Genomic DNA, 15,135 nt, shown 5'->3' on the forward strand with positions numbered 1-15,135 from the left:
ATTTTGACCTACGCTGAGCATGCCCGCCCTTAATGTATTATAATAGTTTAATATTTGATATCTAAATGTACCTTATTCTTTATTAAACATATTTTGTGATCGTAAACTAAATTATCAGGCAAGAAAGTGTGAAAATTCTTGTTCAGTGAGTTCTCGGCTTTCGACGGAAAATGAAACAGCTGAACGCCAAGACAATAAAATGGGCGCCGCACTTTCGAATGAAATAAATAGACGTTCGTTACGATTTTAGGCCCGTTTCAGAAGGGACACCGGTGTCGCGCTCGATATAATATATGAGGCCTTTGTATTCGAATAAAGGAGTCTTTGTATTATGTTTATGAACGCCCCAGAGCTAATGAGTCAACGCGTGCCCGATACACTTTTCCATCGGCCGCTACATTATCAAGCCGCCGATACACTTGTTTTTATTACAGCAGCCAGTTTTATGTTATAATTTATAACGCGAAATTATGCGTTGACCCATTAGCTCTGGTGCGTTTATAAACATAATACAAAGGCCACTTTATTGAAATACAAAGGCCCCCTATATTGTATCGAGCGCGACACCGGTGTCCCGTCTGAAGCGGGTCTTATACAGCAATTAGTCGAAGAATTTTAATCAGTTTCTATCTACTACTAATTAGTAGTTTTAATTAATTTTTCTCTTAACATAATGTTTTTTTTATTGTTTATTGACAATTATTGTCATGTCTCTTCTCGTTGGAACTTAAACATGCACAATTAAATCGTTATTTACGTGTGTGTAAATAATAATACTAAATATGCACTTTGAAAAGTTCTGTCATACACGAATGTCTATTTATTTACGAATTCCATTTGATTGCGTGGCGCCCAGTAGTTGTCCCGGCGCCGAATCGTCCGAGGCTCCTTACGACGGGGTTCCGTTCTGCCACCAAGACCGTAAGTCGAAATGGTCGTAAGTTGAATTTCATTATAAAATACAAGTTAGTGGTTACTGAATGTGGCGGTGTACTGTAGAGAGATCTATCGGTGTCTGAGTCCATATTTTCAAAAATTTTGAATTGCATCATTGATTTCTTTTGTTCGTCATAAGTGCAAATGATCGTAAGTCAAGGTAGTCGTAAGTCGAGAACTTACTGTATGTTTTTTGGTTTTTCTCTTGTCTTTGTCTAATCCCGGGATTCACGAATTGAAATAATACTAACAACGTATTTAAGAAAAAAATTTGCTCGAAGAGTCGAAAAGACCAAGTAGTATTATTCGCTGTTACGTCTTTTAATAGTGTCAAATCTTATCCTTCATTAATTTATTTAATATCAAATGCCCTGCTAGAGGACACCATTTAAAACATAATTTACTGAATAAAAAAATGATAAATAGGTATAAATAGGTAATATAGCGAACGTTTTTATTAATTTTAAATTTTATACTTAATATTTTATTTTCGATTAAGTGGGTAATTCTTTTTAATTAGCCATTTTTTAATTATGTCCTCTGGCAGGTCGTTTGAGAATAATTTATTCATACTTGTCGCAGTAATGTCGAAAGTTATGTATCTTCGACAGTATATATCAGGGTTGGCGAACCTTTTTACGTAGGCGTGCCAAAATATCCCAAATATTATTTTTCGACTGAATGTTTTTAGGAATTCCATTAAAAAAGTTTAAAATTATAATTGAGTTCTGTCTTTCACAGTGTTTCTAGCCGAATGCATAGGTGTCTTTTATTTTTTTACTCGTTTTAAAAATTATCAAATAGATCGTGATTTTAACCACGCTTCTTTCATGCTTCCCCGCCGTCAGTGCAATAATATTACGTTGTGATGCATAAAGGACTGATCTACGCATTTAAACGTAGGCAATCTTGAAGAGTATTTGCCTGCTATTTTTACTGCTACAAAGCAATCTGTCATTTATGCATGAATTTAGTCGTTTCCATTTCCGCATCGATTGGTAAATAAATTATTTACCAATTGATGTGGAAACGGATTTAAATAATACTAAATATTATTCAAAACCGACGAAACTACGCATGGCTATGTAGTCAATATGTTTTAATATTACTAACATATAATATAAGTAAGTATGCGATTTATTTGTAAAACAAATATTTTTTTAATTGTTAGGTAAGTGTATGCATTTTTCTCTTCAAAATAAAACATTCGCGTGCTATGCAAAATCATCTCGCGTGCCATAGGTTCGCCACCACTGATATATATAATTATATATATATAATATGATAGTATATATTATAACATAATTTATAACATGTAATTTTTTGAAGAAACTGTCCGGAGATCAAAGCTTGGATGGATTGCATTAGGATGTCTGAATAAAATATTCCAGACTGATCACCCACTCAGTATTGCCAACTCACGGCAGCAAAAATATGCAAATGAGACAAGAAAAGAAGCTAAAAAAAATATCACAGCTATCGTTTTTCGCTGACAATTTGGCCATTATTCAGTCAGATCTTATGGGGAAAACTTGACAGTGAATCAAAAAAAAAATGATTAAGTATATTAATCCAAATTTTAAAAAATGTAACATAACATTTCGACATCTAACGGAATAATAGGTACTTAATTATCGTAAAAGAATATTTTCAAATAAAGTTAAACCTTTGTAAATATTGTTACGTACTGTACGTACGTAAATATGAATAAGATTTTTAACCAAAAAAATTAAGTATAATAATATATTATTTTAATTCGTGTATGTAAATGCGATATCGATGGCCTAATGTCAATATCCCGTAAGTGAATATTTACAAATTGTGCAGGAAGCTAACAAAAACTAAATATGTAATATCCCGTATCTGACAGTTAATTGCACACACATGTTGTAACTATTATATATCATGCCAATAACCCGTAAAGTAAACAATGGTAAAGCAAAGCACATAACGCCTAATATAATGATAACATCCAACATAATATGATATATATTATATAATTAATATAAAATCCAAATTTGTTGTAGATATTACTTACTGTTTTACCTTTTAAATAATTAAAAAGTGATATTTTGAAGCTGAATTCAACATACGTCATGTAACACGCTTGACGGCTTAGAGCAGGGGAGGGCAAACTGCGGCCCGCGGGCCGCATGTGGCCCGCCGGGTATTTTTTTGAGGCCCGCCATCATTAATTGTACTTTTGATTACGAATAACTTTTTTTATAATTTTTAAAAAAATATTGACAATAGATTAAAATTTGAAGAATTTGTTGTTTCGTAAATGTATTATCTCAGTACCTACATCTTCCTTGCGTCTCGTCTCGCACTATGTAAGCACTATTTTCTACGTTGAACATCGATTTCAATAGATATTGATAGTGTACCGACAGAGCTGCAACTTGAGATTATTGATCTGTAGTGTGACACTGATTTAAGAGAATTGCATCGTCGTGAAGAAATCTCCAAATTTTACAATGCCCTTAATTCAGACAAATTCGACCAACTTAAAGATTATGCAAGAAAAATGTTCGCTATTTTTGGATTAATCTATATATGTGAACAAACATTTTCGATCATGAACCTCAATAAAAAAAATTTACGATCAAAATATCTCCGATGCCCATTTACAAGCAGTTTTGAGAATATCAACTACAAAATTAACACCTGAATTTAAAAAAATGTTCAAAAATGTACAACAGTTTCATTCTTCTTAATTTTTTTGTAATGTTTATTATTCGTGATAATAAATAGTGTATATCTAAAAGTGGTATTTTACTTGCGGCCCGCCGCTCATTTTGAATTCTTGAATTTGGCCCTCCATCCAAGAAGTTTGCCCCCCCCCCCTGGCTTAGAGGCAAGCGTACAGGGATTTTTCTACATTTTTGAGATACGGGAAATTACTAAAATGGCTGTATCATTTTTGTTAAAATAACTACAGATGCGGGAATTTCGCAATCGTTTTAATTTTAAAATTCAGTTCAATAATAATTGCCGTAGTTGTTATTTTGAAGGAAATCTTGTACACGCCTACAAATTTAATGACGTATGAAGTAGATATTCAACTAAGTGTTTAGTACAATAATTATTATAATTCAACTATCTTCGTGTATTTGACACTTAACCAGTGCATTATGTCAGTGAAACCCAATCAGAGATCCACAAATTACAAACTTGAAAAAAATATGACTCCATCAACTTCCTTGTAAATTTGATAAAATATTCGATAGATTTTTATTATCCTCCTCCTCTACACAATGTTTGCTTGTATTCAAGTAAGACGAACAAAACGTAGAATCAGGGCTCGAAATGGACCGGAACGCACCGGAGCGCCATTCCTTTTCGTGAAATCGGTAAAGTTATTGCTCCGTCTCGTGGAAAAAATATTTGACCGTTTGAGCTAGATAGGCCATATAACAAAAATCTAACAAACTTATTTTTATGAAATACACATAACATTTAATAACTATGTTAATATCTTCAGAAAATTTCCGAGCGCTCCGGTTCGTAAACTTTTCCATTTCGAGCGCTGCGTAGAATTAAACATAAAACTTTGTTTCAAAAACATTAAAAATGCTGACCAGATAATTAGTAATTAAATACCACATTTAAATATCATACTAATTATATCTAATAGCCAACTAATGGTTACTTTAGCACTGAAAGACTTAATGTGTTAACGAGAAAGGATTTCCATCCCAAGAAAGTTTCGCTGAGCCACTCGGCGACACTTTCCCGAGGCGATGGAGACCGAGTGTTATTCTTTGGTATGTACATGATGAATACGGTAACCCATGACCCCCACAAAGTGGGGGCTAACAGAGCTCTAGCCTGGGGGCCGGGCCTGACGGGTCAACCAGTTAAGCGAGATAAACACACATCACAAATTTGCTCTAGTAGTAAAAAAAAAAGTCACCTGCGTCGCTATTTCAATTGAAGCATATTATCATTAAATATGTGGTTTTGTGATGTTATAATTATTGATGTAATTAAATGACAATTGTGTATCCTGACTAATAAACATGGTTATTTATCAAATATGGCGACGGGTCACATGTTACTTGGCTTCTTGGCTACCACAAAAGAGGTCAAGATCAGTGCTTCATAATATGATGCTGAGTGCCGACAACTCAATATTTATTTAAAATTTTACTTTATTTTTTTAAATTTATTTAAAAGATTTATTTAAAAATACAAAAAATCGCTGAAAATACACGGAATGGTCTTAATTTTATCATATATGACACCCCGGGGATCAGAGGAACGCTATTTAAGGAACAGTATTGTAGAACACAACACTGCGCTTAACCTAAGCGATAGGTAGGGGAGCCGCTAAACATCCTGGTCTGGAGGTCCGCTTCAGGTTGTGGGGGCCATGCGGGTAACCACCCGACCCTTTTAAAAGAAAACGGTTGGGAATCACTGCCACACATGCACATAATAATCATTGTAATTACTAATTGTATACGATGAATAACGTCGGCTGACACTTCTGATTACAAAATTATACATAATAAATATCATTGGAAAAAATTAATATTTCATTGGCTAGCGATTTCTCTTTTATAAAATAACGAACCTGTGTCATTTTTTGCTATCCTGTTCACTACATACAGCCGACCTTGTCGGTGGTAATTGCCGGCAATAACAAAACTAATATCAATAATTTAAGGTACATAGTCTGCCAATTAAAAAAAACGAACGCAGCAAAATAATCAGCCTTCCAAAACAATACACATGACCTTCACGCTCACTAGTCAACAAGTAAAAACAGCTGCAATACCCTGATTAGTGATTAGGATTACAAATGGTGAAGAGTAATTAAATAGATACTACTTGGTACAATGCTTCATAAACTGTGAGCGCCGGTACCGCAGAACAGATAATAAATATAATTCCGATAGGCAATATTCAATACACTACATTTTGACGCAGGGTTTTGAATGTGTGTGTCCTATGAAAATGAAACACGCATTATGCACGTGCAATAGTATGTGTACTACACCAATATTAAACGAGCGTCAATGCATAAACCGAGAGCAGTTTGTCAATATTACTCGAGATTGTTTATCTGCTACTCCTTACCCGTTAGGTATTTCAGTTCCCATTATTTCTGAGTTACCTGCTATGTTCACTACTATAGGTACCTACTCTAGTGCAGCGTCTCCCAAATGAGTTCTGTGAGAGTTGCTGGTTTTTGTAAGATAAGGATTTTGACAAAGGTTTACTTTACACCGACAGTGGCCGAGCGGCTTAAGCGTCTGCCTATAACGTCGTTGGTCCCAGGTTCGAATCCTGGGTCTGGCAAATACACACATCGTTTTTCAATTTGTGTTTAGGTTAGAGTATGGACCTAATAGGTTGGGCAAATGGGTAACATTCATTTATCGTAAAAACAATTCTGTTAATACAAACCTCCACTCTGTGGAAACCCATATGTTTTACGTGTCCGGAAACTTGTGCGTATGCAGTTCGCCGTATCAAACATCACCGTGAAATGTTGTATCGGAAATATAAGACCGTCCAACCTCTTTGGGTCGTATAATACTGACATAAAATTCATGTCTAAAGAAAACACGGTTCTCGTCGGTTTACACTTTATAGGAAGCCAACAGCAAACAAATTTTGAAATCAGCCGATATACTGAATTATTTGTTAGGTTAAGTTTGGTTTTCATTCTTGAATTATTCATGAATTTTGCCAAAATCAGCTTTGAAAATTGAATTAATGTTCATATTGAATCTAATAAAATTGGAGACCGTATAGTATGCGCTCATCTCTTTCTGGCAAGAAAGCTCACGGCGAGCTGTGACACGGTGAAATTTTTTACGTTTACATGCAATCATGATTTTATTGGAATCGGACATGGTCAAAAAAGGATAATTTATATTGTTAGTTATATTGTAGATGTAGATAGTAGCTAAAATATTTCAATCATAGTTTAAATGTCCAGGTTATTCAGTGTTACACAACAGTCACAATTTAAATTTATATGTGAAAATATGGTAATTTCAAAGGTAGTGTGGCTGGTAGAGTGGTCGTCTGTGAAATCGTGAATCATGGGTTCGATCCCGTGGCAGGCACAAATACACGCTGTTGTTTCAATAGGTTTTTGTATCAGTGCAGAATCCCAACGAATGGATAACAATCATTCCGAGTGAGGGAGGAGTGAGTAACATCTTTTGAGCGACCGAGACTTTCCACCCTTTTCGATCCTCTGCTTCTCTTAGGGCAGAGGGTAGGCTGCCGCCAGACCACAACCAAGTTGTATTCCTCTACTTTGCCTTACCTAGATGATACCCAAAACCGTCAATTTCTCCAGGTAATTCGGTCCGCGCCAAACAATATGTCAAAAAAAAACTGCAGAATGCGTTTCAAGCATATTGTAGAGAGCCGTTCTTTTATATTATGTGATAATGGGATGATTGACTGGTTCGTCATATGCTCACTCCAAGAATTAATTTCAAAAGCATCAATTTCCTTCCACTCCTTTACCTTCAGGGTCCATGGCTTGACACCGTATAACAAATGGAGAGCACTAATGTTTGCACAGTCGTCATTTTTGTGGCAATTGTAATTCCCCGATCCTTCCATATACCTAGGGATTGCAATACCGAATGAAAATGTCAATACCGGTTTTTCGGTATTTATTATTATTAACTACATACCTACATTTATTATGTTGACATTTAAAAACATGTATTGATCATAATTGTAGAACTAGTGATTTTTACAAATAATTTGAATATATTGATAATTTAAACTAAAGCCCTCAAAATTTCATCAAGTGCATATAAGTCCGGCTGCATGAAAAGCTTCATTTAGACAGTCTTTTACACATTTCCACATTTTACACATTTACACATTTCTACAGTCATCAATAATTATAGAATAATTGAACATTTTTGTCACGGATGTTTTTTATTTCGAAATAATATTATGATAATTCATCCCTACAATTACTTACATAAATATATTTTATGAAATTTGTTTTATTATTTGTTCACTTCTGTTGGATTCACTCGATATGTTTGCATATTTTTAGCAGCACATAACTAATACTTAATTCATTTTCAAAAACGTAAACGAGTGTGCTTTCTCAATACCGAAAATTTCGGTATTTTGGATTTTTAAAACCGGTATTTCGGTATTGTTAAATACTGGCATACCGGTATTGCAATCCCTATATATACCCAGTGGTCAGTGACGAGTCATCGCATTTCTCGCAACTGTGTGCGCCTTCTTATCTCTGCTTCACATTCGCCTTTCAACTAATGGTCGTTTCCAGATATTATACAGACTCGCCCACTGTTTTTAGGTTTTGGAGCATACTTACTGCTGGTATAAGGTTAGCCCGACCGATAGCGATAATTTATCTTATTTCTATTAATAAGACAGCCATATTTGTGACTGTCTTCCTCTATCAGATGTAGCAGCTCTGTGAGTTATTTTTCATCAGCAGCGATTAACGTGGTATCATCTGCGAATCTTGATTAAGGCCATGCATTAGTTGAGGCACGGTCTAAAAAGATCGTCGCTAGGCGATGCGCGGATTGCGGGTGGCGGGTGAAAATGACGCCTGTCAAACGAAATATTAATTGTCATATAAATCCAAACATACGTCCATTTTATGTTCTGTTTATTATTCTATTAGTAACAATAATAATATATTCATTGACATGTTTTCTTTTTAAAGTAAATGGGTAACGTTTTTAGTCATCTTTACACGATTTTAGAATTAATTGACCCGTCGCCATCACGCAGCAAAGTGACGTGTTCCTGGGTCAACATTCTCTCAGTGAATGGCAGCGAGTCCAAAATTTCGTCGCGCGTACAGTTGAAAATTATTTGGCGTTTCACTGATGCGTCACTTTAAGGGGGAGCGTAATGCTACCAGCAATGTCGACGGAATGCAGCTTTGACAGCAACAACATTGTCTGATAATTTACATTTGAAAGTATATGAATTAAGCAATACGTATTTTTAAATTCAAGCCTTGCAATTAAAAAAATATGGTTTTTTCGAAGTTCGCACAGTTTTAATGTATTTTATATTTAATTTAAAGAACATCCATTAAAAAATTGTATCTGTAACCTGAATTGTTTTTTTTTTGTTTATATCGAATCAATTTTCATCTTAGTTACAATAGCATGACTAAAATTAATAACTGTGTAACGCCGTGTCTGGAAACTTGTACGTATGCAGTTCGCCGTATCACACTTTTAACCGTGAAATATTGTGTCGGAAATATATGGTCGTATATTAAAGACCGGCCAACCTCTTTCTGTCCAATCTCATAAAATTCATGTCTAAATAAAACACGGTTCTTGTCGGTTTACATTTTACAGGAAGCCAGCAGCAAACAAATTTTGAAAATGGCCGATATACTGGATCATTTGTTAGGTAAGGTTAGGTTTTCATTCTTGAATTCATGAATTTTGCCAAAATCAGCTTTGAAAATTGAATTAATGTTCATATTGAATCTAACAAAATTGGAGACCGTATAGTATGCGCTCATCTCTTTCCGATAAGAAAGCTCACGGCGAACTTATAACCGTGTAACGCTGCTCTAATATTAATATGGTTGACACGGGGTGACTGGACCATTGATTATCAATGGACTGGACTGACGAAATGGTCGGTACCATTGAACAAGGAATTAATTCCCTTAGAATTAGCTTCTTGAACTGTTTCTGTGGTTGGTATTACAATAACATTATATGAGTTATAAAACAATGAATTAGGAAGAGTTGTTACGTCAGTTACGTGGCCAGTGATTAGAACTCTCTGTGTGTGTAATGTGTATATATTAGTGGCGAAAAGTGGAGGTAGGCTGTTAAGATACGACATAAATATTGCACACTAAACTTTGTCAGTCAAACATATTTGTTTTCATTTAACTAAGCCTACAATGTGTAGATATATTAAAATAGTTGGTTATTTTTTTCAAATTCATTAAGCCCTGCCTTACTAAACTGTAATAGTTAAAAAATATTTTTTTATCTATAAAATATTTAAAATTATGCCATTAAACAATGAATAATTTCAGATATTTTATAGATAGAAGAATATTTTTATCGATTACGACTTGGTTAGGAAGGGCTTAATGATTTAACTATCATCTGTAATGTATGTATTCTTAATTCGACAAAAACAAATAACCATGACTGAAAAGGTGTGCACTATTTTTGTCGAACCGCCCATAGCATATCTAAACTATTATGGTTTGTAATATTAATACTATCAACTGAAGGTACTTGATGGAATTTGAATTTATATTCTAATGGATTTAAGTTTTGTCCTATTCCATTTAAGTCGTTTTTTTGCGACCCGGGTTTCGCCTTTCGGCATCTTCATGCGCCGTGTACACTCACCTGTGTGTTAACCTTTGGTGAGTGAGGGTGACCGCGATGTAACACATACTTATTATAATTTATATTGCATTCTGCATACTTTCAATAATTTTTGTTGGTAAAGTTGGTAAATAAATATTATTATGGTTATATTCATTTCGGTCTCAAGGGTACATGTTAAACGAGCGGCGCTCTAATAAGCGGCTCTTTTCCTGAGTGTGTAATTTAACATGATAATTAAAATAGTAATAGTAAATAATATTATTAATTACGGAATGAAGCAATAAAATAGGTTTAAACCAGCGGCGCTCCAATAAGCGGCCCTTTTTTTGAGTGTGTAATTTAACAAGACAATTGAAGTAGTAATATTAAATAATATTAATAATTTATTACGGAATGAAGCAATAAAATAATTTTAAACCAGCGGAGCTTCAATAATCGGCCCTTATTCTGAGGTGTAATTTGACAAGATAATTAAAATAGTAATAGTAAATAATATTAATAAACACTCAATTTCAACTTCCCACCAATAAGAAAAACAAATAATTTGGATAGTTCGATGAACCAAAGAAACACTTTTATTTATTTTGTGAACCTGATTCTAAATCACCACACCAGAGCTAGTCGAAGAATCTAGGTTATCACAGGTTTTGTTTTAATTTTGTTACGCCAAAGAAGTATAACTTCTAACACGCGTACATAAGTACACACACCGTTTTTTTTTATTATTTCAATGGAATAAATCTTCTAAGAATGATAATTGAAAGCATATACTTACACAAAAAATGTAGATGACACTGTCTTCTCGTATTACGTCTAATCTATGTCAATAAATAATGTCAATCTAATAAAGTAATAAATGTCAAATCCATTTGCATTATTTATAGCAGTCAGTGATACTGATGTCCCTATACCGCCCAGCACACTTGGAATGTCGTCCTCTTTCATTTTTAATTACAAATTAACTGAAAATTCATTAGTTTACCTACTTACCTGTCATATCGTTTATTTTCGTTTGTACACGACAGACAACAGACAAATAACCAAAAAAATGACACACACACCAACAAACTGCCATGGCAACCCATTTGACTAATATATCAGTCAATGGTGAAATTATACTTTCCTTTTTGAAATTACATTCGTCTACCTAACTATTACCTAACCGTTTTTATAAACGGTACATGTTCAAACACGCGCGTTAACATGATCTTACTCCCTACTTCAGTTTTAGTTTGTCAATTTTGTTATTTTTATTATTTTATTTTAATATTTACATAAGAACCTATTTTCTCTTCTTCTTTCGTGTTTTAGGTAAGTATATTGTTTGTCATTAATAATTAAGTTATTTCACTAATTTCGTGACTTGACTGAATAATGTTTCTATTTTTCCATTGTATTTTATTATGTATTATGGCGTATTGGGACATAGATGTAATGCCATAATACGATTTTCTATTAAATAAAGAGTATGTTTATGCTGTAAAAATATCGTATATTCAAATAGCAAAATTGAGAACATCCTATTCACCATTTTTTTTGGCATTCCCCAGTGGCTAAGCTATAACATACGGCCGTAGCCATAAATTTACAAACTATAATTGAAGTAGGGAGTAAAATGAAGTTTTTTTTTTTTTTTTGTGATTTTACCGAGGCTTTGACTGCGACTCGCTGTCATATCGCCTCTTCTCTTCTAGAAGGGGATCCGTCGATCAGGTCCTCACTGCTATTCTGTTAAATAACTTTACAATTTTGCCTAGCTCTTCCGTCTTACCCACCGCCAGGACACCCTTCAATTCGTCGACATTCTCATAGATATCTGCAATTCGCAGCTGTGCTCATATTTGGGGCATTGCAGTGCTATATGTACAATGTCCTCTAAAACATGACATTCATCGCAGAGCTGCGATTCGCTTCTTCCCATGAGGACATCAAATCTTTTGCCCATGGTGTGCCCTGTTCTTAGCCTCAGTATTAACTTAAGCTCATTCCTCGTCAAAGAAGACTCTACAAACCAGGGCACCTCTCGTGGTGTTGGTAGAATCGACTTACTCCATTTCCCCTTTTCTAATGATGCCCTATGGTGAAAATCTATCCACATACTATGGCACATTTTCTTTATAGCCTCATTCCAGTCCAGGTTTTCTGGTATCCACTGATATGGTACCCCTGAATGGCCGGCTACCTTTGCCAGCTCATCTGCCCTTTCATTTCCCTCAATGCCCATGTGCGATGGGATCCATTGAAGGCATAGATCTCCTCCTCTATTTTTCTTGGCGTCGATCTGGTCAAGGATGTGGTATGCTATGGTTTTACTGTTATGTGAGCGAGTTGCTGCGGCAAGATGTTGTAAAGCGCTTTTGGAGTCTGTTAAAATGACAGCGGATTGCGCCGAGAAATCATCGCTTAAAGTGTATTTAATTGCTTCGTTTATCGCGATGAGTTCCGCTGTCATTATTGGTATTGCTGGGTTTAGCTTCCAGCTCTTGTTTATACCTACTTCTGGTATCACAAGAGCTGCTCCTGCTCTATTCTGATCTTTGGATCCATCTGTATAAAGGTGGCTCCATCCTGCGTACCTCTCTGTCGGCATTTTTTCGACACGCTCTCTTCCTTTATCGGATACTATGCTCCGTTTTGGTTTGTCTATTCCTTTGACCTCTAGTTGGATAACAGAGCTGAGGTCGTAGGTACCAACTGGCCTCCTCAGCGAATACATACCTAGGCATTTTGTATTTAATACCTCCCAACTTTCTGTGGCTTTTAGGATTCCTACCAGTAGAGGGAGCTTTCTTTTCTCATAGTATGTATTGCTTTCAACAAGCTCGTATAGGAGTTTCACCTTTGCCAATATGGGGTTATCTATTATAGATTTCCACTTCATCCATGTCTTGGTAGCCAGTGCCCATCTCCTGACATTCAGTGGAGGTACGCTGAGTTCCGCTTGGAGCACGTGAATGGGTGTTGTCCTGATAAATCCTCCACATATTCTTAATGCTTTGGACTGGATGCGGTCTAGCCTCACCGAATTAGTTTCGGCAGCGGAGTGGTAAAACATGCTCCCGTAATCTAATCGGCTTCTAATGAGTGCCGTGTATAACCTTCTCATATGAATGGGGTGTACGCCCCACCCACCTCCCGCCAGTACTTTGAGTATGATCAGAGGTTGTGTCAGGCTATTCGCGCAATGACTAATATGATGCTTCCACGTTAGTCTATAGTCCAGGTTCATACCTAAAAATTTATAAGTGTCTACTCTTTCTATTATAGTGCCGTCGATTTTTAAGTTAAGCTGGTTTTGTCTCTTGCCTCTGGCAAAAAGAACGACCTTCATTTCGTCAAGACTCTTCTGCATTAACCTTTGACATTCATCTACTCTTTTTCCCGAACAAAAAAGTGCAAAATCATCTGCATATTGTACAATGTTGACCCTCGTCATTAACTTTAATATGTCAGTTGTAAGAATGTTGAATAGTAATGGGGATAGGGGGTCTCCTTGCGGAAGGCCTCTTGAGCATACCGTACTCTTCTTTTCATTATTAATGCACATGGTGATTTTTCTTTCATTTAAATACTGCTTAAGATATTTAGTGATCTTCCCACCGATTCCCCATTCATTCAACACCCTTGACACTTCTTTCACATGCACATTATTATACGCATCCTGGATGTCCAGGAATGTTGTCAGGGTTACTTCGTTTTTGACCTGTGCTGCATTGATGTCTAGTACTAGGTTGCCTATGTTCTCCAGAGTCGACTTTTGCCTTCTGAATCCCGTAGTATTGTGATGAAATAGTTGTTTTTTCTCTGCAAACCATTCGATTCTTCTTGCAATCATCTGGTTGAACGTTTTGCACATGCATGATATGAGTGCAATTGGTCTGACTGGCGACACTAGGGTAGGGTCTCGCCCTGGTTTTAAGATTGGGATAATCATCGTTTCCTTCCATTGCCTAGGGACTTTGCCGGTTTCCATGATTAAGTTGAATATCTCCACTAGTTTATTTTTTCCGATCTCTGGCAGCTGAGCGATCATGGAATATGAAACTTCGTCCATGCCGGGGGCAGTGTCTTTATTTTTGGTTACTGATCTTAGTTCCGCCACTGTAAGAATTTCATTCATTGTATCATTAGGATTATATGTTTCCTGTTCTGCGATTTCTTCATTCGTTTCGTCACTTTTACTTGCTAGTTGTTGAAGGAGGAGTGACGCCATGCTTTCATCCAGTTGATTTTTGAATTTGTTTCCCGATTTGCCCTTCATCCAACTCATTTTTCTCCACATTTCTGAGTAGGAAGTTTCCGAGTTGACGGAGTCACAAAATGTTTTCCAACTTTCTCTTTTGGCTTTTAGGATTACTTTTCGAGTCGTGGCTTGCTTTTTCTTTAGTTCTAGGTAGTTTTCTGTGGAACTGATTTTTTTGAAGCGAGTATAGGCAAGCCTTCTCTCAGCGATTGCCTTTGATACTTCGGAGTTCCACCATGGTTTTGGTCTAAAGTTTGGGTGACTGCATACTTTGAGTCTCGGAATGCTTGAATTTGCCCCATTATTCAATATTGCCTCCAATTTATCATACTCTACTTGTGCATCTCTGGTAGGTTCTGTAAGTCTGTCTATGTCATTTGAGATTATTTCTCGATATTGTTCCCAGTTTGCTTTAGGGTAATTTCTTCTTGGGATGATTTCTGTTTGGCATTGATTTTCCACAAACTCGATGATAATGGGTAAGTGGTCACTGCCCATCGTATCGGAGTCTATTTTCCAATCGGTTTCCAGTACCAGCTCGTTGGAGATAAATGTTATATCCGGTGCCGCTCCTCTCTGATTTGGAGGGGCGACCCTGGT

The 15,135-nt window shown here is 35.8% G+C and overlaps 2 protein-coding genes across 2 annotated transcripts in view; one reads left to right on the forward strand and one right to left on the reverse strand.

The window, feature by feature from the left end:
* LOC147079953 (methyl farnesoate epoxidase-like) overlaps positions 1-15,135 on the reverse strand; it is a 62,306-nt gene that overhangs the window by 46,811 nt on the left and 360 nt on the right. Inside the window, exon 2 of the mRNA XM_085945965.1 lies at positions 13,893-14,393. Coding sequence (XP_085802091.1) covers positions 13,893-14,393 — 501 coding nt within the window. The remainder of the gene's footprint in view (positions 1-13,892; positions 14,394-15,135) is intronic.
* LOC147079954 (lipopolysaccharide-induced tumor necrosis factor-alpha factor homolog) overlaps positions 1-15,135 on the forward strand; it is a 47,743-nt gene that overhangs the window by 1,481 nt on the left and 31,127 nt on the right. The gene's annotated exons all lie outside the window — the stretch shown is intronic.

The sequence above is a fragment of the Rhyacophila brunnea genome, unplaced genomic scaffold, assembly GCF_057557595.1.
Source record: "Rhyacophila brunnea isolate RB1 unplaced genomic scaffold, BYU_Rbru_1.0 scaffold_1, whole genome shotgun sequence".
Lineage (NCBI taxonomy): Eukaryota > Metazoa > Arthropoda > Insecta > Trichoptera > Rhyacophilidae > Rhyacophila > Rhyacophila brunnea.